Source organism: Chiloscyllium plagiosum, unplaced genomic scaffold, assembly GCF_037043375.1.
Source record: "Chiloscyllium plagiosum isolate Xiang-an unplaced genomic scaffold, Cpla_swu_hap1 HiC_scaffold_14, whole genome shotgun sequence".
NCBI lineage: Eukaryota > Metazoa > Chordata > Chondrichthyes > Orectolobiformes > Hemiscylliidae > Chiloscyllium > Chiloscyllium plagiosum.
Genome location: NW_028270152.1, coordinates 48400362 through 48423444, shown reverse-complemented (window position 1 = coordinate 48423444; position 23083 = coordinate 48400362). Strand labels below are relative to the sequence as shown.

The 23083-nt window shown below is 41.5% G+C and overlaps 1 protein-coding gene across 2 annotated transcripts in view; it reads right to left on the bottom strand.

The window, feature by feature from the left end:
- Positions 1–22510, bottom strand: part of kbtbd8 (kelch repeat and BTB (POZ) domain containing 8) — a 50176-nt gene extending 27666 nt beyond the window's left edge. Inside the window, exon 1 of one of the 2 annotated variants that reach the window (XM_087994421.1) lies at positions 22492–22510. Coding sequence is in view for 1 of the 2 variants with exons in the window: in XM_043708305.2 (XP_043564240.2) it covers positions 22492–22507 (16 nt within the window). In the remaining variant the exon portion in view is untranslated. The remainder of the gene's footprint in view (positions 1–22491) is intronic. The other variant, XM_043708305.2, reaches the window with a different exon arrangement.
- Between the last annotated feature and the right edge of the window lie 573 nt (positions 22511–23083).

Sequence of the window (23083 nt, the reverse complement as noted above, 5' to 3'; positions counted from 1 at the left end):
AGAGTGGACAGATTAGCAAGGTAGCATTGGCTCACATTATACAACACAATTTCCTAGATAACTTAAATGAGTCCATCACACACGCAAATTCACCTCTGAAACAGAATTACCTAGCAAGTGCTTTTTCCTAAACATGCTACTTGAGGATTTTGCCAGTCCTGCTGTCTACTATCACAGGTTAAATGATGGACTGAAAACTTCTCTATACATTTATTGGCAACTGCGTAAATGGGGGCACAAGCTATTTGTTCACCATGCAGTCTTCATTTCAAAAAGGATATATCAATGGAACCCTACAATTTAGTTTGGGATTAGGTTTGGCACAGACTGGGTGGACTGAAGGGTCTGTTTTTTGTGCTGTATGACTATGACTTTGTAATGGTTATGCCAACAGTCTGGCTGTGCATCAAACACACTCATAAATAGGTCCAATGACATTATACTTGTTGCTAAAAAATACATTTATTTCAGATTACCCTGGAAAGGTAAGGTATCCCAATAATTTGAAGAACAGTTGAAGTTCACTGTTTCACTCGGCTATGAAACTGTAATGCAAGAAGCTTACTCCACCATCAGAGGCTACTATCAATCCAAAAGCCATTCAGCCTACCACATACTGAGTAACATGGGAAATGAATTTCAGTGTCAGTGGTACAAGGGCAGATGGATCATATCAAACAGCAAGTCTGTGTAATGGAAAATTAACATTTATTGTGAAACCTATAAAAGCATGGTTGAAACAAAGTAGTAAGGGCCTGACTTTGCAAAGCATTGCAGACAGACAAAAAAATGTCAAGTTAAACCGATAGTAAGGAGTTACAAGGACAGTAAAGGAATGAGAAAAACAACTCCATATGTGGAAAGGAACTCGAATGTTCCAGGCTCCTGGCCTTGAGATATTGATAAGGAGAAGTGAAGTATAGTATAAAGGGAATATGTGAAAGCCGTCAGGCACTCCTTGCATGAAGCACCTTGTCAATGTATTGGGTCAACTCTGCACAGTCCAAAAATAAACTTTTTCTTTGCTCTTGCTAGCATTTGAATCAAGTAGATTTAATTTCCACGACAGGCTGCTTGCAACTGAGATGTTCAGGGGTTAATTTGCTCTGCTGACCTTAAAATAATTGGATGTCCTGGGGGTAGGGTGGTATGTTTCACGGTTTTGCAGGTACAATGTAAAAAAAAAATTACATCATCCTTTCCTATTATTCAGAGTACATTTACATTATAATCCCCTATTCAGAATCAATAAGAATATTGCAGCTAAAATTTTGACTACTCAGTGCAGTTAAAAAAAATGATTCACACCAGATCTTAAGGAATGACCTAAATTACACTGTTTCTGGAGATCATCTGTGTCTTGAGTGGCATGTGACGTGGGGGAGTGACTGGGGGTTGTCTTGTGAGCATTACTGACTGTGATGGGAGATTTTGTATAAAGGAAGAACTGGTTCCTTTGTTCAGAGAGCTCCTCTTCGCACACTGCACAAACATTGCGAAGAGTGTTAAGTGATCCTCCAAAGCTTGTACTTGCTTAATAAATTTCGGCTGTTCACAGAAGTTGGCATATTGCAGTTGAATCAGGTGTGCAAGAATCTCAAGGAAAAGAACCTAACAGCAACAAGATCGTACTCAATTAGACTGCGCCTTCAAAACCCAGAACATGGAGACCAACATTCGAAACAATTCCATGAATGCACAACATTTACTGAATAACCACAACTGTGCTAATTGGAAATAATAACCAATTTAAAGATCATCAGGCAGGCTCGCAATGCAACTTTTAGAAGCATAGGTAAGCTATATATATTAATCTGATCTCAGAAAATGAAAACATATCCAGGCTTTGTGCCCTTTGCAGATAAACAAAAGCTTGGGAGACAACTGTTTTCTGGTACACTCACAATGGCAACACCTCCACCAAACAGAACCCACATACCTTTTTGGAAATTAACAGAACTATACCCTAATGGGCAGCACGGTGCACAGTGGTTAGCACTGCTGCCTCACAGCGCCAGAGACCTGGGTTCAATTCCCGCCTTGGGCAACTGTCTGTGTAGAGTTTGCACATTCTCCCAGTGTCTGTGTGGGTTTCCTCCGGGTGCTCTGGTTTCCTCCCACAGTCCAAAGATGTGCAGGCTAGGTGAATTGGCCATGCTAAATTGCCCGTAGTGTCAGGTTTAGGGGAATGGGTCGGGGTGGGTTGCTCTTCGGAGGATCGGTGTGGGTTGCTCTTCGGAGGATCGGTGTGGACTTGTTGGGCCGAAGGGCCTGTTTCCACACTAAGTAATCTAATCTCTAATCTAATCTATTCTTTTGAATTCTAATATATTAGGTCCTGTCTAAAGTGCACAAATACCTCCAGTTATACCATTTTGAGAAATTATTAATGTTGTTTGGGATTCTTGTAGCGCTATGACAGTGTCCCTACCTCTGTGCAGAGGGATCTTGGGGTCCATGTACATAGATCCCTGAAAGTCGCCACCCAGGTTTATAGTGCTGTTAAGAGATGTTGAAACATTGAAAAAGATGCAGAGGAGATTTACCAGAATGTTGCCTGGTCTGAAGGTCTTATGAGGAAAGGCTGAGAGACTTGGGTCTGTTCTCATTGGATAGAAGGAGGCTAAGAGGGAATTTGATAGAGACATACAAGATGATCATAGGATTAGATAGGGTAGGCAGTAAAAGTATTTTTCCTAGGATGAAGAAGTCAGCTTTATGAGGGGGTATAGCTACAAATTGAAGGGTGATAGATTTAAGACATAAGTCAGAGGCAGGTTCTTTATTCAGAGAGTGGTGAGGGTGTGGGATGCCCTGCCTGCCAATGTAGTTAACTCAGTCACATTAGGGGCATTTAAACAATCCTTGGATAGGATGGGATAGTGTAGGGGGATGGGCTTAGATTAATTCACAGATCGGTGCAAAGTCGAGGGCCGAAGTGCTGTTTTGTTCTATGTTCTAGAAGATCAGGGTTCAACTCCCACCTGCCTTAGAGGTATGTTATCACATGTACACAAAGGCTGAATAAAAAAGAAAATTACTCCAAAATCTCAAGTTCTAATCTTGTGTAAGAACCTCTTAGAGTCTTGCAGCAAAGGGGTAATGACCAGCTCTCTGGACCAGAAGCTCTGTGTTAAAGTCCTACTTGCCCTAGGTGTGTCACAAGTCCATCGCTGGACATGGGAGTGCATCTGGGAAAATGAACAAAGTGAATTTCACAACTAATCTTGGAGGAACTGTTGGGCGAAGTTCACAGAATCAGATAAGTTAATTGTTGTTTTAAGTCTGTCCAAGAGAAAGACTGCAGTAGTGAGTATAGTGGATTCTTTCTTGATTATATGTTTTTGGAGATAAGTCTCTTGATCAAACTTAAAATATAAGCCATAGCTATTAATTTAACCTGGGGCAGTGTTTGTAGAGGAATAAGACGGTGTTATTTTCTGGGTCTGTAGATTGTGAAAGAGCAAAAATGGCCTTTGCAGTGATATGTACTTCTTGTCAGATGTGAGAGTTTAAAGAGAGTTTAAGGGTTATTGCGGTTTATATCTGCCATAAATGCTGTTGGATGCGAATCTTATCAGATCGAGTGGAATGGTTGGAGAGACAGATAGAAGCAATGAGGAATTTGCAACAGCAACAGTTTGTGATAGATGGCGGTTATAGGAAGAGGGGAAAGTCTCAGATACAGTCACATAGATGGGTTAACTCCAGGAAGGGTGAGAGAGGTCGGCACCTAGGGCAGGAGTCTTTTGTGGATATACCCATTTCAAACAGGTATGCTGTTTTGGAAAATGTAGGGGGTGATGGACACTCAGGGGAACGTAGCACGAACAGCCAAGTTTCTGGTATTGAGACTGGCTCTAATGCAACGAGGGGTATGCCGGCTTCCAAGAGATCAATTGTGTTGGGGGATTCTGTAGTCCGAGGTACAGACAGACATCTCTGTGGCCAGCAGAGAAAAAGCAGAATGGTGCGTTGTTTCCCTGGTGCCAGGATCAAGGACGTCTCAGAGAGGGAGACAGTGAGGAAAGAGATCGATCTGAGATGGGTACAGCTGAGAACAGAAGTGAGTCAAACAGTCAGGGACAAGGTAGGATTAATAAATTAAACTGCATTTATTTCATTGCAAGGGGCCTAACAGGGAAGGCAGATGAACTCAGGGCATGGTTAAGAACATGGGACTGGGATATCATGGCTCAGGGATGGGAAGAACTGGCAGCTTAATGTTCCAGGATACAAATGCTACAGGAAAGATAGAAAGGGAGGCAAGAGAGGAGGGGGAGTGGCATTACAGCTGTGCTGAGGGAGGATTTTCCCGGAAATACATCCAGGGAAGTTATTTGGGTGGAACTGAGAAATAAGAAAGGGATGATCACCTTATTGGGATTGTATGATAGAACCCCCCCCCCCCCAATTGTCAGAGGGAAATTGAGAAACAAACTTGTAAGGAGATCTTAGCTATCTGTAAGAATAATAGGGTAGTTGTGGTAGGGGATTTTAACTTGCCAAACGTCGACAGAGACTGCCGTAGTATTAAAGGTTCAGATGGAGAAGAATTTCTTAAGTGTGTACAAGACAATTTTCTGATTCAGTATGTGGATGTACCTACTAGAGAAGGTGCAAAACTTGACCTACTCTTGGGGAATAAGGCAGAGCAGGTGACTGAGGGGTCAGTGGGGGAGCACTTTGGGGCCAGTGACCATAATTCTATTCGTTTTAAAATAGTGATGGAAAAGGATAGACCAGATCTAAAAGTTGAAGTTCTAAATTGGAGAAAGGCCAATTTGGACGGTACTCGGCAAGAACTTTCGAAAGCTGATTGGAGGCAGATGTTTGCAGGTAAAGGGATGGCTGGAAAATGGGAAGCTTTCAGAAATGAGATAACAAGAATCCAGAGAAAGTATATTCCTGTCAGGGTGAAAGGGAAGGCTGGTAGGTATAGGGAATGTTGGATGATTAAAGAAATTGAGGTTTTGGTTAAGAAAAAGAAGGAAGCATGTGTCAGGTATAGACAGATCGAGTGAATTCTTAGAAGAGTATAAAGGAAGTAGGAGTATACTTAAGAGGGAAATCAGGAGGGCAAAATGGACACGAGATAGCTTTGGCAAATAGAATTAAGGAGATCCAAAGGGTTTTTACAAATATATTAAGGATAAAAGCGTAGCTAGGGAGAGAATAGGGCCCCTCAAAGATCAGCAAGGCAGCCTTTGTGTGTAGCCACAGAAAATGGGGGAGATGCTAAATGAATATTTGGCATCAGTATTTACTGTGGAAAAGGATATGGAAGATACAGACTGTAGGGAAATAGATGGTGACATCTTGCAAAATGTCCAGATTACAGAGGAGGAAGTGCTGGATGTCTTGAAACGATTAAAGGTGGATAAATCCTCAGGACCTGACCAGGTGTACCCGAGAACTCTGTGGGAAGCTAGAGAAGTGATTGTTGAGCCTGTTGCCGAGATATTTGTATCATCGAGAATCGCAGGTGAGGTGCCGGAAGACTGGAGATTGGCAAACGTGGTGCCACGGTTTAAGAAGGGCGGTAAAGACAAGCCAAGTAAGTATAAACCGGTGAACCTGACCTCGGTGGTAGGCATGTTGTTGGAGGGAATCCTGAGGGACAGGATGTAAATTTATTTGGTAAGGCAAGGACTGATTCGGGATAGTCAACATGGCTTTGTGTGTGGGAAATCATGTCTCACAAACTTGATTGAGTTTTTTGAAGTAGTAACAGAGGATTGATGAGGGCAGAGCAGTAGATGAGATCTATATGGACTTCAGAAAGGTGTTCAACAAGGTTCCCCATGGGAGACTGGTTAGCATGGAATATAGGGAGAAATAGCCATTTGGATACAAAACTGGCTCAAAAGGTAGAAGACAGAGGGTGGCAGTGGAGGGCTGTTTTTCAGACTGGAGGCCTGTGACCACTGGAGCGGTGCTGGGCCCTCTACCTTTTGTGATTTACATAAATGATTTGGAAGGAGGTATAGTTAGTAAGTTTGCAGATGACACCAAAATTGGAGGTGTTGTGGACAGCGAAGAGGGTTACCTCACATTACAACAGGATCTGGACCAGATGGGCCAATGGGCTGAGAAGGGGCAGATGGAGTTTAATTCAGATAAATGCGAGGTGCTGCATTTTGGGAAAGCAAATCTTAGCAGGACTTATACACTTAATGGTAAGGTCCTAGGGAGTGTTGCTGAACAAAGAGACCTTGGAGTGCATGTTCATAGCTCCTTGAAAGTGGAGTCCCAGGTAGATAGGATAGTGAAGGCGGCATTTGGTATGCTTTTCTTTATTGGTCAGAGTACTGAGTAAAGGAGTTGGGAGGTCATGTTGCGGCTGTACAGGACATTGGTTAGGCCACTGTAGGAATATTGCGTGCAATTCTGGTCTCCTTCCTATTGGAAAGATGTTGTGAAACTTGAAAGGGTTATGAAAAGATTTACAAGGATGTTGCCAGGGTTGGAGGATCCGAGCTACAGGGAGAGGCTGAACAGGCTGGGGCTGTTTTCACTGGAGCGTCGGAGGCTGAGGGGTGACCTTATAGAGGTTTACAAAATTATGAGGGGCATGGTTAGGATAAATAGACAAAGTCTTTTCCCTGGGGTCGGGGAGTCCAGAACTAGAGGGCATAGATTTAGGGTGAGATGGGAAAGATATAAGAGAGGGGCAACGTTTTCACGCAGAGGGTGGTACCTGTATGGAATGAACTGCCAGAGGATGTGGTGGAGGCTGATACCCATCCAAATGCCACTTAAATGTTGCAATTGTATATGAATAGGAAGGGTTTGGAGGGATATGGGCCGAGTGCTGGCAGGTGGGACTAGATTGGGTTGGGATATCTGGTCGGCATGGACGGGTTGGACCAAAGGGTCTGTTTCCATGCTGTACATCTCTATGACTCAAAGTCCAAGCAAACTGGTTAAAAATAATTTCATTATCCTAATGACTTTCTCATTTCTGCCTGTTATCCAAAACTTGACTCTGTTTTTGGACTGAACCTGAGCTTTCCAGGATTAAATAGTCAAAGGTTCCAGTTAGAACAAAATTCTTTACCTTTAGGTACTTTACATGTATAATTAAAAAGGTTGATTAAGCACATGTAAAATCTGACAGAGGAGTCTTGTGACACAATCTGATTGGGATATTCAAATTATGTTCATACTATTACCTAATGTTTTATTCAGTATACTTCAATTCAAACTAGTTTTATTTATTGCATTATTATGAAACATGTTCTATTGGGTTTTTTTCCCCATTTTGTCAGCACAAGACAAAAAGTGATTCACACTTCAATTATTCCAGATTGCTCAGAGGCTTTATCAAAAGTAATATAAACGGGGCAGGTGGTACAGAAGTGGGATAATTAATTCCTATTGAAGCATTTTCCTCCCTCATTGAAACCAGTCACTTTCCAAAAATTCCAACGATAAGTCACTATCGTTAAACCATCCCATACTACAAATGCTGGCTGTGATGTCAAACATCACAACAAGAGGCACTGATTTACAATAATAAAAGTCAAATTTCATTTCTATTACCATCAGACACAAATTTTAGAATACAACTTGGGAGCTTTCCATTCTAGTATTTTTCAAACCTTTGCCAACCGTAATTCAAATTGGAACAAAAACAAAAACTGAAAATAAGCATCTCATTTCCACTTGAGACCCTGCAGCCTTAGATGAAGTGTCAAGCTCAACAATTTTAGGGTCCAAACATCTTCCCCAACCCCTACACATTAGACCTTGTGATCACATGGACTGCTACCACAACCAACTCACTCAATTATTAATGCCCCCATTAGCACCTGATACTACAATGCTGACCATTACTCTTTCCTTCACCTGCCCAACTGCAGCTCTCTCTCCTGGGCTCCGTCTCCACCTATCATTTACTCCTATCCCCTTCCCCTACCCCACCTTTGACATTTATACCAACCTTTCCTCACCACACTCAGTTCTAAAGAAGGATCACTGGACTAGAACTGTTAGCTGTGCATTCTCTCCACAGATACTTCCAGACAAGAGTTTGTTTTTGTTTCAGATTGCCAGCATCTGCAATTCTTTTTCTTTTTATAATTCAAATTGGCTTGGCTTTCTCTATACAGAGATTTCGCAAAATCCTAATCTCAAAAGTTTTGATGTTTTTAAAATATCATGCTAATCTCTTATTGAACTATCTTACTGGAGACAAAGCAGCGTTTACAGCAGGCTTAATTTTCACCAACAGCATTCAAAATACCAACTCCATTCCATTCAAATTAACAAAAAAAGTTAAAGTATTCAACTAAAAACAGCCCTGTACTGTCTTATTTCTGACCACTTTAGATACACCAACATTAGAGTACATATAGAAAAATCTCAATCTATTGTAAAATTAGAATTCAAAGCACAACTGCAGTTACAGTTGGAAAGAATGGTTTTTAAACAAATGTGAGAATTTGCACGTATTTGTTTCTTTTTGTTATAAAAATTCTGCAAAATTTTAAATCAACTATGTTAAGACTAAAGTTTACTTGTATTGACTGTGGTAGTAGATTGTACAGATAATTACAGTGCTGCATTAAGATTAGAACATCTCAGTCACACAAAAGACAAGAATGTAATACTCACCAGCTGTAAACTCCCAAGGAATATGCTAGTTCTCACTTTCTTTTAAACTCAATGAACCTAGTTACTAGAGTTTACACTTGGGTTGCAGTGACTCACTAATACCCACTGAATATAGGGACTGGATTATCAGTAGATCTCTGTATTTCATGTAAACACAAAAAAATCAATTCAGTGAGTTAATCAGCCCCAGAAAATATTATTCGAGAATAATACTTCCAGAACAAGACAGGAAATATGGCTGTAGCAGAAGCTGGGGGAATGGTGGGAAAAACATATAAAACTTTCTTTTGAGCTACTCTGTTGGAGGCTCTGATCACCCGCCAATAATCAAGTATTCAATCTTCGTGTTTTGCCCTAAACTGTGAATGCCTGGCTAAGTTGATTAATGGGGAAGGCGACAAAATAGGAACAAATGCTCAGGTAGCCTGAATACACACTACAGTGTTCTAAGCATGGAGTTTATAAGGTTAGTTTTGGGCAAAGGAGGGTGCTAAGTTCTGAAATCTGCCTGATAATAAGTCTGGGTGGTGTGATTGTCGGAGTCAAAAAAAGGCTTAAGACAGTTATACAGTGAAGGAGATGCAAGATAATTATGTTTTCTCGTGCACAATTAATTTTACTTTCAGTGGTGGATTAATGAAATTCCTGAAAACCAAGGGAAACACCTGAAAACAGTCACAAAGTATCTGCATTTCAGAACTGGGAAATAAGAATCCACTGGAATCTGAAAAGCGCGATGATTCCCGGAAGAGTGCTGTACAAGATACTTATAAAGGCAAACATTCATGCTGCAGTATCGAACTCTAGTTAGACCACATTTGGAATACTGCATGCATTTCTGGTTGCTACACTACCAGAAGGATGTGGAGGCTTTGGAGATGGCAAAGAAAAGGCATACTGGGATGTTTTCTGGTTTGGAAGGTGTTAGCTACAAGAAGAGATTGAACAAAGTCAGTTTGATTTCACTTCAATGTCAGAGGCTGAGGACACACCTGATAGAGATTAGAATGGATATATTTTTTTCCCCAAGATAGAAATACTATGGGACATAGGTTTAAGGTAAAAAGGGAAAAGTTCAAACGAGATGTAAGGGGCAAGTTTTTTCTTGAAAACACAGAGTGGTAAGTGCCTGGAATGTGTTGTCAAAGGAGAATGTAGAAGCAGATACAACAGCAATGTTTTAGAGACATCTTGACAGATACATGAATAGGCAGGTAAGAGAGGGATGTGGACAGCTTTGAGGCAAAAGGGTCATGTGAGAGACTTAGAGAAAAAGCGTCATGTGTCAGCACAGGCTTGGTGGACCAAGAGCCTCTTCCTGGCATGTACCATTCTTTGTTCAAATGCATGAAGTACAAGTTGCATTGAAAAGTATTTGGTCAATAGCATTTTAAAATATTTAATTATTAAAACATTAAGTCTTGTTGTGTGATCCTTTCCAACCATAAATAGGTTGGAATGCTGTTGATCTTGACACAACAGTACTTATGCATAAACCAACAACTCTGTCAAGTTAATCCTTATAGCCACTGCGTACAATGGGAGTTAACCATCAATTGATTTTAAGGCATCTCCTTCCAATAAGTGCCATCTCAAGCCTTAGATTACAAAATAGCTGTCACCATTGAGAGAAAATACATAGATAGTTTGGTAAATTCTAATCACTTTAATATCTTGGACATAGCATGACCAAAAATGCTTACCATATGCTTAAAGTAGAGGGCTTGACAAATATGCCAATTAGGAGGTCAATCCATTCAATCAAATGCTGAGAAAGGTAATTCTTCCCTTTGTATAAAATTCACCAATTTGGCCATGAACCTGAAGAGCCAAATGAAATCCTTCTGTTGTGTTCAATATTTCAAGCTATAAAACTTCATAAACAAACTTAAGAAATATAGCTGTTCACCTTTGAACTTGCTCAGTCATTCAATAAAAACATGGTGAATCGGTGTTTCAAATTCCACATTCCCATCAATATGCCTGCCTGACAAGAACTTATGCCCCTCTGCCTTAAAAATATTCAAAGAACCTGCCAACACCACTTTGAGACAGAGTTCCAAAGTCACACAAACCTCTAACAGAAAAATAATTCTCCCCTAAAAGGGTGAGCCCCACAATTGCAAAAGTGCAACCTAACTCTGGACTGACCCACAAATATTCTTTCCTTGTCAAACATAAGACCATTCAGAATCTTATTCATACATGCCATTCATTCTTCTCAACTCCAGTAGAAACACAACCAGACTTTCCAACATATCCTCGTAAGACAATCAACACATTCCAGGTAACAATCTGGTAAGCCACCCTTGAAACACCTCCAATGCATCAAATCCTTCCTTAAATGAGACCAAAACTGCAGTCATCTACATAGACGTGGTCTCACCAATGCCCTATACAAAAGTATAATTTTTTAAGATAAAATTCTTGCATAAAAAAAGAGGATAATATCCCATTAGCCTTTGTGATTACATGCTGTTCTGGTAGACTACATTTTTGTCACACATGCACCACAACAGCTAAACCCCCCCAGTACCTCAGAACTCTGCAGTCATTCACCATTCAAGTAACACTTTGTCTTTTTCATCATGCACAAGTGAACAACTTCACATTTTCCACATACTAAGTGCCATCTACCAGATTTGTCACTCAAACAATCTCAATCCACCTGCATTATTCTGGTCTTATCGGAATCATGCCATCACTGCAGTGCAGATTGAGTTTATTCAGCACATCAAGCCTACACCAACCATTTGTCCAACATCCCATACTATCCCCATAACACCACATTTACCATAGTTAACCCAGCCAGCCTGCACATCCCCGAACACTACGGGGCATGGCCAATCTACCTAACCTGCACATCTTTGGGAACAATAGGAGCAGCCAGAGGAAACCCATGCAGACACAGGGAGAACATGCAAACGCCACACAGTTGCCTAAGGCAGAAATCAAACCCAGGTCCCTGGCATTCTGATGCAACAGTGCTAATTACTGTGCCACCTTCACAACATATTTTCCTATCTCAATGCAGTCGACAAATTTAGCTACCATGCCTTCACTCCCTTCATTCAAGTCATTGATCCAAATTGTAAAAGACCGAATCTGTGGACACAGTGCAGGATTCCACTTTTCACATCTCGCCAATCAGATAAATACTCATTTATACATACTGACTGGCTATCTAGTCAATCTTCCGACATTGCTAATACATTCCCTCTAAACCATATTTTTGGCAATAACCTTTGTTGCAGTGCCCGATTGAATGCCCGTGGAAAGCCAAGTATAATACATCTATAGACACCCCCATTGAAAGTGTTTATTACTCTTTCAATAAGTTGACTCTTCCCTAATGTCGAGTTTTCTAAGTGCGTAGTTATACACCATGATTGATTCCAACATCTTTTCCACAAAAAAAGTCAAACTACCTTGCTTCTTGCCTTCCTCCCTTCTTGAATCGAGGAGTTATGTCTGTTATTCATTCGGATAAAAACGTGCCTGAATTTAGTGTATTCTAGAAAATTAACACCCATGCATGACAAGTTCATTAGCCACCTCTTAAGACCACAGGATGCTGCCCATCTGGACCTAGAGCTTTATTAGTCCACAACTGCAGTAGTTTTCCTACAACTGCTATTATTTCATCAAGTTCCTGACCTGCTTCCATCTGCTGACTTATAAGTAGTACAGGAATGTTTACTATATCCTTTATAGGAAAGGCATACTTTACTTACTATTTTCATTTTGGAATATCTTATAAACATTTGTTGTCCATTTTTAGATTCCTAGCTAGCTTCCCTCAAATTCTAATTTTGGGTTTGCCTTTTAGTCATTCCATATATTCCGACCAATCATCTCACACTGCCACTCAACTTTGAGCAATCATGCTTTTTTCTTAAATTTGATGCTTTTCCTAACTTTTGTTAACCATGAGTGCTGGGTCCTCTCTTTAGCATTTTTGTTTATAGTAGGAACATACAAATTTTCTCCAGAATCTTAAAGAATATACTTATTCTAAGCATTATGAAATATTGCTATAAATGTACATCACTATTGCCATTGGTCCATCACCAAGCCTAGTACGCCAATTATCGTCAGCTAGTTCAGATTTTAAATTGAGACGGATGCCCTTAAATATATTTAAAATTCTTGACTAGCCCAAGCTTCTCCCTGGATGCAAAATTGAAACATATCCTGGTTGCTGCTACCTAGAGGTGCCTTATCATAACATTTAAATATTTAAATGTTCACTCGCCATGGTAAGGCATACAAGGCTATGGGCCTCGTTGGGAAATGGGTTTAGAATAATTAGGTGGTCATTTTTGACTGGCATTGATACAATGGGTCAAAGACTTTTTTCTGTGCTCTAACTCTGAGGACATTCATTAATCCTGTCACATAATACAATTAGTCTAGATAAATCTGCTGTGTCCTTGGTAGGAGAATGCACTGCTCAAAATAAACAAAAACCATCATAAATTGCATTGAATTGGCTTTATTGTCACATGTACTCAAATGAATGCAGTGAAAAGTTTACAATTTGTCCCTTGTGGTGCAATCTTACGGATAAAGATTCTTCAGTACAAGTTCTTAGGGAAATAAAGAAATAAAACGTCCAGCATTACAAACTATAGGAATAAGTTAGGAAAAGAGCAAAATTTAAAAATTCAGAATAATACTCCTTCTGACCCAAAAGACTCCCACAGGGTGCTGGGAGACCATCATTTCCAAGCATAGACTGGGACAGCTATAGTGTTAAGGGTTTAGCTGGACAGGAATTTGTTAAGTGTATACAAGAAATTTTATTATTCAGCATGTGGATGTACCTACTAGAGAAGGTGAAAACTTTGACCTACTGTTGGGAAATAAGGCAGGGCCGGTGACTGAGGTGTCAGTGGGGGAGCACTTTGGGACCAGCAACCATAATTCTATTAGATTTTAAATAGTGATGGAAAAGGATAGACCAGATCTAAAAGTTGAAGTTCTAAATTGGAGAAAGCCCAAGTTGGACGGTATTAGGCAAGAACTTTCAAAAGCTGATTGTGGGCAGATGTTCGCAGGTGAAAGGATGGCTAGAAAATGGGAAGCCTTCAGAAATGAGATAACGAGAATCCAGAGAAAGTATATTCCTGCTGGGGTGAAAGGGAAGGCTGGTAACTATAGGGAATGCTGCATGACTAAAGAAATTGAGGGTTTGGGAAAGAAAAAGGAAGCAGATGTCAGGTACAGACAGGATAGATTGAGTGAATCCTCAGAACAGTATAAAGGCTGTAGGAGTATATTTAAAAGGGAAATCAGAAGGGCAAAAAGGGGACATGAAATAGGTTTGGCAAATAGAATTAAGGAGAATACAAAGGGTTTTTACAAATACATTAAGTACAAAAAGGTAAATAGGGAGAGAATAGGGCCCCTCAAAGATCAGCAAGACAGTCTTTGTGTGGAGCCACAGTAAATGGGGGGAGATACTAAATGAGTATTTTGCATCAGCATTTACTGTGAAAAAGGATATGGAAGATATAGAACGTAGGGAAACAGATGGTGATACCTTCAAAATGTCCATATTACAAAAGGAGAAAGTGTTGGGTGTCTTGAAACGCATAAAGGTGGATAAATCTCCAGGATCCGATCAGGTGTACCCTAGAACTGTGGGATGCCAGAGAAGTGATTGCTAGGCCTCTTGCTGAGATATTTGTATCATCAAGAGTCACAGGTGAGGTGCCGGAAGACTGGAGGCTGGCTAACACGGTGCCACTGTTTAAGAAGGGTGATAAGGACAAGCCAGGGAACTAGAAGCCATTGAGCCTGACATTGGTGGTGGGCAAGTTGTTGGAGGGAATCCTGAGGGACAGGATGTACATGTATTTGGAAAGGCAAGGACAGATTAGGGATAGTCAACATGGCTTTGTACGTGGGAAATCATCTCTCACAAACTTGATTGAGTTTTTTGAACAAGTAACAAAGAGGATTGATGAGGGCAGAGCAGTAGATGTGATCTATATGGACTTCAGTAAGGTGTTCGACAAGGTTCCCCATGGGAGACTGGTTAGCAAAGTTAGATCTCATGGAATACAGGGAGAACTCGCCATTTGGATATAGAACTGGCTCAAAGATAGAAGACAGAGGGTGGTGGTGGAGGGTTGTTTTTCAGACTGGAGGCCTGTGACCAGTGGAGTGCCGCAAGGATCGGTGTGTGGTTCTCTACCTTTTGTCATTTACATAAATGATTTGGATGCGAGCACAAGAGGTACAGTTAGTAAGTTTGCAGATGACACCAAAATTGGAGGTGTAGTGGACAGTGAAGGAGGTTACCTCAGATTACAACAGGATCTTGAACAGATGGGCCAATGGGGCTGAGAAGTGGCAGATGGAATATTAATTCAGACAAATGCAAGATGCTGCATTTTGGGAAAGCAAATCTTAGCAGGACTTGCACTTAACAGTAAGGTCCTAGAGTGTTGCTGAATAAAGAGACCTTGGAGTGCAGGTTCATAGCTCCTTGAAAGTGGAGTCGCAGGTAGATAGGTTAGTGAAGGCGGCGTTTGGTATGCTTTCCTTTATTGGTCAGAGTATTGAGTAAAGGAGTTGGGAAGTCATGTTGCGGCTGTACAGGACATTGGTTAGGCCACTGTTGGAATATTGTGTGCAATTCTGGTCTCCTTCCTATCGGAAAGATGTTGCGAAACTTGAAAGGGTTCAGAAAAGATTTACAAGGATGTTGCCAGGGTTGGAGGATTTGAGCTATAGCGTCCTTATAGAGGTTTACAAAATCATGAGGGGCATGGATAGGGTAAATAGACAAAGTCTTTTCCCTGGGTTCGGGGAGTCCAGAACCAGAGGGCATAGGTTTAGGGTGAGAGGGGAAAGATATAAAAGAGACCCAAGGGCAACTTTTTCACACAGTGAATGGTACGTGTATGGAATGAGCTGCCAGAGGAAGTGGTGAAGGCTGGTACAGTTGCAACATTTAAAAGGCATTTGGACAGGTATATGAATAGGAAGGGTTTGGAGGGATATGGGCCAGGTGCTGGCAGGTGGGACTAGATTGGTTTGAGATACCTGGTCGGCTTGGAGGGTTGGACCGAAGAGTCTGTTTCCATGCTGTACATCTCTATGACTCTATGTCATGCTGCACTGAGGGCACGAGTTCAGGACATCAAGAAGAAAAGGAAAAGAAACAAAAAAAAAAATGAAACAAATGGTGCCGACAAGCTCTGGAAGAAAAGTTCTACTCTGCTGCCATCATGGAATCAAATGAAAGGATTCTATGAACTCCTCAGTCAAGCTACTATCAGCAATCTGCTTTTTCCAGTTTTTTGTAGATTTAAATCACCCATGATTATAGACAACAGTTATTCACCAGTACATAATATTTATTTTTATATATTTTGTCCCACATCATAATTACTGTTGGGTGGCCTATAAACCAATCCTATTGGTGACATTATTCTACATTTCCACCCAAGCATAAAGCAAATCCTGATCTCACAAAAGCAGGCCACCTGCAACGACTACACAAAGTGCCATCATTGATTAACAGAGCCACCCTTCCACTTTAGGAGAAAATGAGGACTGCAGATGCTGAAGACCAGAGTTGAAAAACGTGATGCTGGAAAAACATAGCAGGCCAGGCAGCATCCGAGGAGCAGGAGAATCGACGTTTCGGGCATAAGCCCTTCCTGAAGAAGGGCTTATGCCCGAAACGTCGATTCTCCTGCTCCTCGCATGCTGCCTGGCCTGCTGTGTTTTTCCAGCATCACATTTTTCAACACCCTTCCACCTTATCCAACTTATTTTTCTCCAAATGTTGAGTACCCTCAACAACCAGGATCTTTCATCATAATGCCATGTCTCCATAATATCTATCAGATCATATGATATACTTCAAAAATATCAAATTTGGTTATTTTGCTATGAATGTTATGGACAAATACAAAGCCTTTAGCTTTGCAACATCTGGTCTCGATATCTTGTCTACTTCTGCTTTTTTAAATTCCCTTCCCTGCCCCTTCCTGCCATTCTCTGACCTTCATTGGTCACATTACTACTCCTACTCCTTCATAGAACACATCTTTCCATATTTGATCCCTTTTCACTATTTAATTTAAAACCCTCTCTACTTCTTTAGTTGTGGGGTTTGGACGAAGACTGGTCCCAGCAAGGTTCACGTATGGACCATCCCAACAGTACAGTTACTACTTTCCCCAGTTCTGATAGAGTGCTGTTTGAAACAGAATCCACTTCTCCCACACCAATCTTTGAGACATTAATTTTTGCAATTTTAAGATGATGTCAATTTGCATAGAGCATAGGTAATAGTCCAAAGATTATTACCATTCAGATTCTATTGGCAAATCAATGCCTAGTCGGCGGTTTTCCTAATTCCACCTATGTTGGTCAGTCCATCGGTCAGTTGGACTGACATTGGTCGAGATAATTTTATCATCATGGGCATTTTACTGGGAAAAATACAGTAAAATAGCGAACAGCTTCCAATTTCACCATTTGGAATAGATGAATAATAAAAACAAAAGCTTAAAGACAATCCATAACTTTTCCACCACTGCTTTGCTGCCCACACTGCCAGACTCAACAAACTTCCCATTCCTCAAGCACCAGCTTTCACTGTTGGGCCTACCTCGCTGATGACGCCTCTGCCAATGTAGCAGCTATTACTGGGTCCCGTGCTCACCCCTCTGTCAGCTGCCTCCTCAGAGCTGCTGCCAGAGTCCCACGGCGGGCTCACCAACCCCTTCGCTGCCTTTCACCAGAGTCCGGCTCGGGGCTAATCAGCTACTGCAACCAACCCGGACCCGAATGAAGCTGCCTTCCTATCACCTTTCTCGATACTTAGCTTCTGCAGCAACACAGAAGTAAAACTAAAAACTAAGCAAAACTAAAAAAGACAAAAAAAAATTTTAAAAGCGAACAGAGTAGACAAGCCCCGGGCAAAGCTGCCCAGATGCTGCTTACTCCATCGTGGATACCCTACATGGACCGTGATGTCTGGATCTTCTCCCTTCCACTGTAAGCTCTTTTCCGGTCCTGAGCAGATATTCCATATCATGGCACCAAGCAGACAGCATAGTAGTCTGGACTTTTGCTCTTTTTGGGCAGAGAATCTTTTTTACTCTGCCTCATTATACTATATCATACTGCTACATGCCTTGTTGGTCCAATCCCCAATGAGCAGCAGTGTTTACAGTTCAGCTTCCAACTCAAACTTCAAACACTTATTTCAGATATATTTGCCCTAGATCACAAGGGTATCCAGGAGCTACCATCTTGCACAACCTTGAAACCACATGAACTACAATCCTTAAGTTTTAATTAATTGTATTATTGCCACATTTATCATGCTAATGTCCACTTGACATGCTTCAGACGTTTGCAGTCAATTAAGATGGGAAAAGCTGAAGGACCTCTTTCACCATACAGCCTTGAATAGCCACATAAACCAGTAAAACAGAAATCCAAGGTATGCATATAAAGTTAACAACTGGTAATCTTTCAGAAAATAGTCAGTGGATCTTCAAATTTAGAATCCCATAGTTAGACAATTACGGATAATGAATGCGACTCTGCAGAGCAAGCTCGATGATCCCAAAGACAGAATTGTAGGAAAAACATACAAGTTATAAAACTTGAAAGAAACTGGACTGTTTACTACAGAAGGTATGGGAAGAATTAACAAATGTTTCGAAGGGACAGCACGGAATGGATGAAGAGAGATCCAATAGTTGAAAGCTTCAGAATGAAGACAGAAGATGAAATGTAACATTTCAAAACAGAGCTAAACAAATTTTCAGCATATTTACAAAAACCGTGCAATGCAGAAGAGAAAGTCTATAGTCTTGAAGGATAAACTTTGCCACTGCTCATCTCTAACTGTCTACAAGCTGATGCTAAGCAGCTTTCTTGGACCTCTAATGTCTGTATAGTGTATGCACTTAGCTGCTACATAGGAGGTTCCTTGGTTTTCACCCAGCAAACAGTAAAGGAATGGGAATATATTCTAAGTTGCAATGATATGCAACTTGGAGGGCAATTTTCAGCTGATGGTTTTCAATGTGCCCATTGTCCTTACATGCCTGGGTAGAAGTGGCCACAGGACTGTGGAAGCTACCAGAATGAATTACTGTAATATAGTATGGCAGTTGGCACACAATGCTACCATTGTGCACTTGCATCAGAGGGGGAAGAATGCTTAAAATTAGTGGATAAATGCCAATCAATTGGGCTGCTTTATTCTGGATGGTGTTGCGCTCAAGTGTCATGAGGGCACCACTCCACCAGATAAGTGTAACATTTTCTACCAGACTTATCTACAGTGAAAAATCTTTTGAAAATCAGATGAATCACACTGCAGAATACTCAATATTTAACCTTTACTGGTACCAACGGTATTGAGGTTAGTTCAGTTAGGTTTCTGGTCAATAATGAACCCAAGAGGTTTAAGATGGCATAATTTCAGAATGGTAATATCATTGAATGACAGAGAAAGTACCTAAGACTCTCTTGTTGAAGATGGTCATTAGCTTGCACTTCTGTGGCACAATTGTTACTTTTTACTTAACATTTAATTTATTGCAGAGTTGTGAATAAAATCAGTATAAAAATCATCATTACTGCTGACCTGACAGAGGTTATTGATGAAGCTCATAAGACCACTGGGTTTAGGATAATGGCTGGATTCAACAACCACAACTACCATCTTTTATGTTAATATGACTCCAGCCACTGGAGAGTTTTCCCAAGATCTCAATTTTTTTTTTAACAGTACAAAGGCTGCCAGGTTGTCAAGAGGTAGTCTCAGTCAGTGTTTGAGCCAGGTCTGTAATGAAGCAGGGTAATCCTTGCAGAAGGCACTGAACATCGATGAGTTGTTATTATTAATTGCCACTGGACAGCATTATTGGTGGTTGCATTAATTTTGCCACTAATAACGATTGCTCTTGTGACAGTGGTATTGTTGCTACTTCTGGGCCAGAGGTGCTGGTTTCAAGTCCTATCTGCTCCAGAAGTATGAAATAACAACTCTGAACAGATTGATGAGAAAATATCTACCTTGAGGAATTCATGCAATGATGTCCTGGAACTAAAATGACTGATGTCTAATCATCACAACCAGTAGAGAATTTCCCAATTTCCAATAACATTGGTTTTGCTAACACACCTTAAAACCAAATTGATGCCAAGGGTAGTCACACTCACCTCTGGAGTTCAGCTCTTTTGTAAGTATTTGGACTAAGGTTACAATGAGGTCGGGAGCTGAGTATCATCAGTAGAAATTAATCTGAACAGCAGTAAGGTTATCACTGAGCAAGTGCTACTAGATAGCACTGTTGACATCCGCAACTCATCACTTTGCTGATGGACCAAATACTGGCAAACGGAACTAGATTTATATACGATATCCAGTCGGTATGGATTGGACTGAAGAGTCTGTTTCCATGCTGTATATCTTTATGAAAGAGTGTAGACTGTAACAGTTATAATTGAATAGGCTGGGTTTGACCAGCTTTATGTGGACATCACATTGGTAGGTAAGTGCCAGCATTGCAGCTGTAATGGATCTACTGGTCTAGGGGCCGTACTGGTTATCTAACACAAGTGCTCAGTACTAGTGACAGAATATTTTAAGAGCCCATTGCCTTTGTTGTCCAGTATTTTCAAACATTTCTTGATACCACAAGGAGCAAGTCAAATTGGCTAAAGCCTAGGAATGGGTTAATGCTTGGAAACAGAGAAGACCAAGATGGATCATCCACTCAGTACTTCTGGCTGAATATTACACAGATGTTTTTGCCTTGACTTTTGTAATGATATTTTGGGTTTGCCTATCACTGCAGATGGGAATATTTGTGGAGCCTCCTCTTCTTGTCAGTTGTTTAATTGTCCACTGAGATGTGGCAGTAACCCAGAGCTCACATCTGATCCATTAGTTGCAGGAGCTCTTAGCCATGTCTGTTACATATTACCTCTGCTCTCTGACATGCAAATATCATTTGACTGGCTTGGTGGTGACTTAATGCAGAATATGAAGGGCACATAGTTACAAACTGTGGTTGAAAACAATTATGCTATTGCTCATGATCCACTATGCCTCATGGATGCTTCGTTTTGAATTGCTAGATGTTGAAAATTATCCTATTTATTATACAATGGAAGGCATCCTCAATGTGTCACCACAAGGAATTCTTATTCTTACCCCTGCCAATACTGTCAAACACAAATGCAGAAGAATGGTTGGGGTTAAGTATGTTTTGCCTTCGTGCTAGCTCCCTCACACTTGCCACACACACAGCTGTCTCCATTAGGACTGTCAGCTAGATGAATGGTGGTGCTTTCAACTCACTCTTCGTGATGGACATTAAAATTCCAGTTGACATTCAGTTTGCTTGCCACCCTCAGTGCTTCTCCCAATTTACGCTCAACATGAAGGATTACAGATCCAATCAAAAATGCAGATAGTAAAGAAATCTGAAAGTTTCCCTGCCCATGTTTCATCTAATGCCATGTGACTTCATGGGTTCCAGAGTCAATGTGAAAATTTCCATGACAACTCCCTCTTGACTATATACCACTGTGCAGATATGATAAACAGGCAATCAAATTTACTTGCTTAGTCTCCTAAGTCACCATCTCTGATCTTTGAGTAGAGTATACCCATCTAGAATTCAACCCCAGGGTTGGGCAGCATGGTGGCACAGTGGTTAGCACTGCTGCCTCACAGCACCAGACACCTGGGTTCAATTCCCACCTCAGGCAACTGCCCGTGTGGAGTTTGCACATTCTCCCAGTGTCTGCGTGGGTTTCTTTCGGGTGCTCAGGTTTTCACCCACAGTCCAAAAATGTGCAGGTTTGGTGAACTGGCCATGCTAAATTGCCCGTAGTGTTAGGTGAAAGGGTAAAATTTAGGGGAATGGGTCAGGGTGGGTTACTCTTCGGAGGGTCGGTGTGGAGTTGTTGGGTCGAAGGGCCAGTTTCCACACTGTAATCAAATCAAATCACCAGAAATCAAGTAGATATCCTGTGAATTGATTATCTGGTCTACTATAGAACTACAACTCACCTCTCAACTTTCTTCCAAATGAAAATGACAATGCAACTTTAAAATTTCATACACAATATGTATGAAATTACATTTAGATGCAGTAACTCCTACCCTAAACACAAATTCACATCTAAAAGATATTGAGATACAGTCTAGTAACCAAGAAAGGTAAGGACGTTGCTACTATTCCACTTAAAGTACTCAATTTATCTCCTAAAGTAGCATCGGGTATCGTACCAGAAGTACTCAAGCGTTTACCCATCACCACCTAACCAAATCAACTGAAACTTTAATACTTACCTGATGCAAAGAGTAGAATACAAGTATAACACTATTGAGCTTCACTGAAAAATAATTTCTCTCTTGAAATGAAACGAGTGAGTTTGAAAGTAGAACAATTGTTTAGACCCTGACAAGAAAGGTTCCCCTGACAGAAACCTCAAGGGGAATGATCAAACAAAGCAACGACACGGAAAATACTTCTCTTAAAGTGTGTGTGAGTGTGTGTAAGAGAGAATATTTTAAAAAGGCAGAAGTTACCAAGGAGGTGCGAATAGCCAGTTCCTCAGGGACAGGGCCTACCCAGTTTCTCAAAGCCCCCGAAACCCTGAGCTAGCCCAGCCTCTAACCGGCGGCCCATTGTTTCCCCATCCACCCCCCACTCGCTCCCACAGCCTCAGGCTCCCAGGCCGGTATTTAACAAGTCGCTATCGGTCGATCCCAACCACTACCGTCCGTCCGCAACCCCCATTCCTTCAGTCCCATCCACACGCCTCGCTTCCGAATACCGAACCGGCGGAGAGGCCCAACTTACTGACCCGCTGCTGCAGCCATTCTACCACCCCCTGCGAATAACGGCAAGCGGCCTTTCCCCCGCCGTCTCCCCCCCCTTCTTCCTCCTCCTCCTCCTCTTGCTGTTGCACCCGGCAACGGTAACCGCCAATCAGCGCGAGCGGTGCGTGCAGGCGCGGGAGCGCGCGCGTGCTCGTCCACCCTTCCGTAGACCGGCGGGTGTGCACGCTTCATGCCCGTGCGGCACCGCGCGCCCGCAGCTGTCACTGAGATAAGCCGGAGCCGTGAGTGCACTCTCTCCTTCCCCTACCCCCAGCACCTCAGCTGACTTGAGAGTGCATTTTAAATCTGACGGTTCACCACCGCAGCTGTCTTTTCCTCCAGGATATGTAGGTGTGGAAGGATCTATAGATCCCACTGTCATCATTTGGGATCCTGGAAATGTTACAGCACACATAGAGATAGACTATGGAGTGTCCATCTAAGTACCAACTCTCTGCAAGAGGAGCTGAGATAGTCCCACTAGCCCGGATCTTCGGATGAAGGCTTGAGTACAAGAATAAAGCCAGAAAAAGACTCGACACTTTTAACTTTTTAAAAAATTTCTCTTTGATCTGT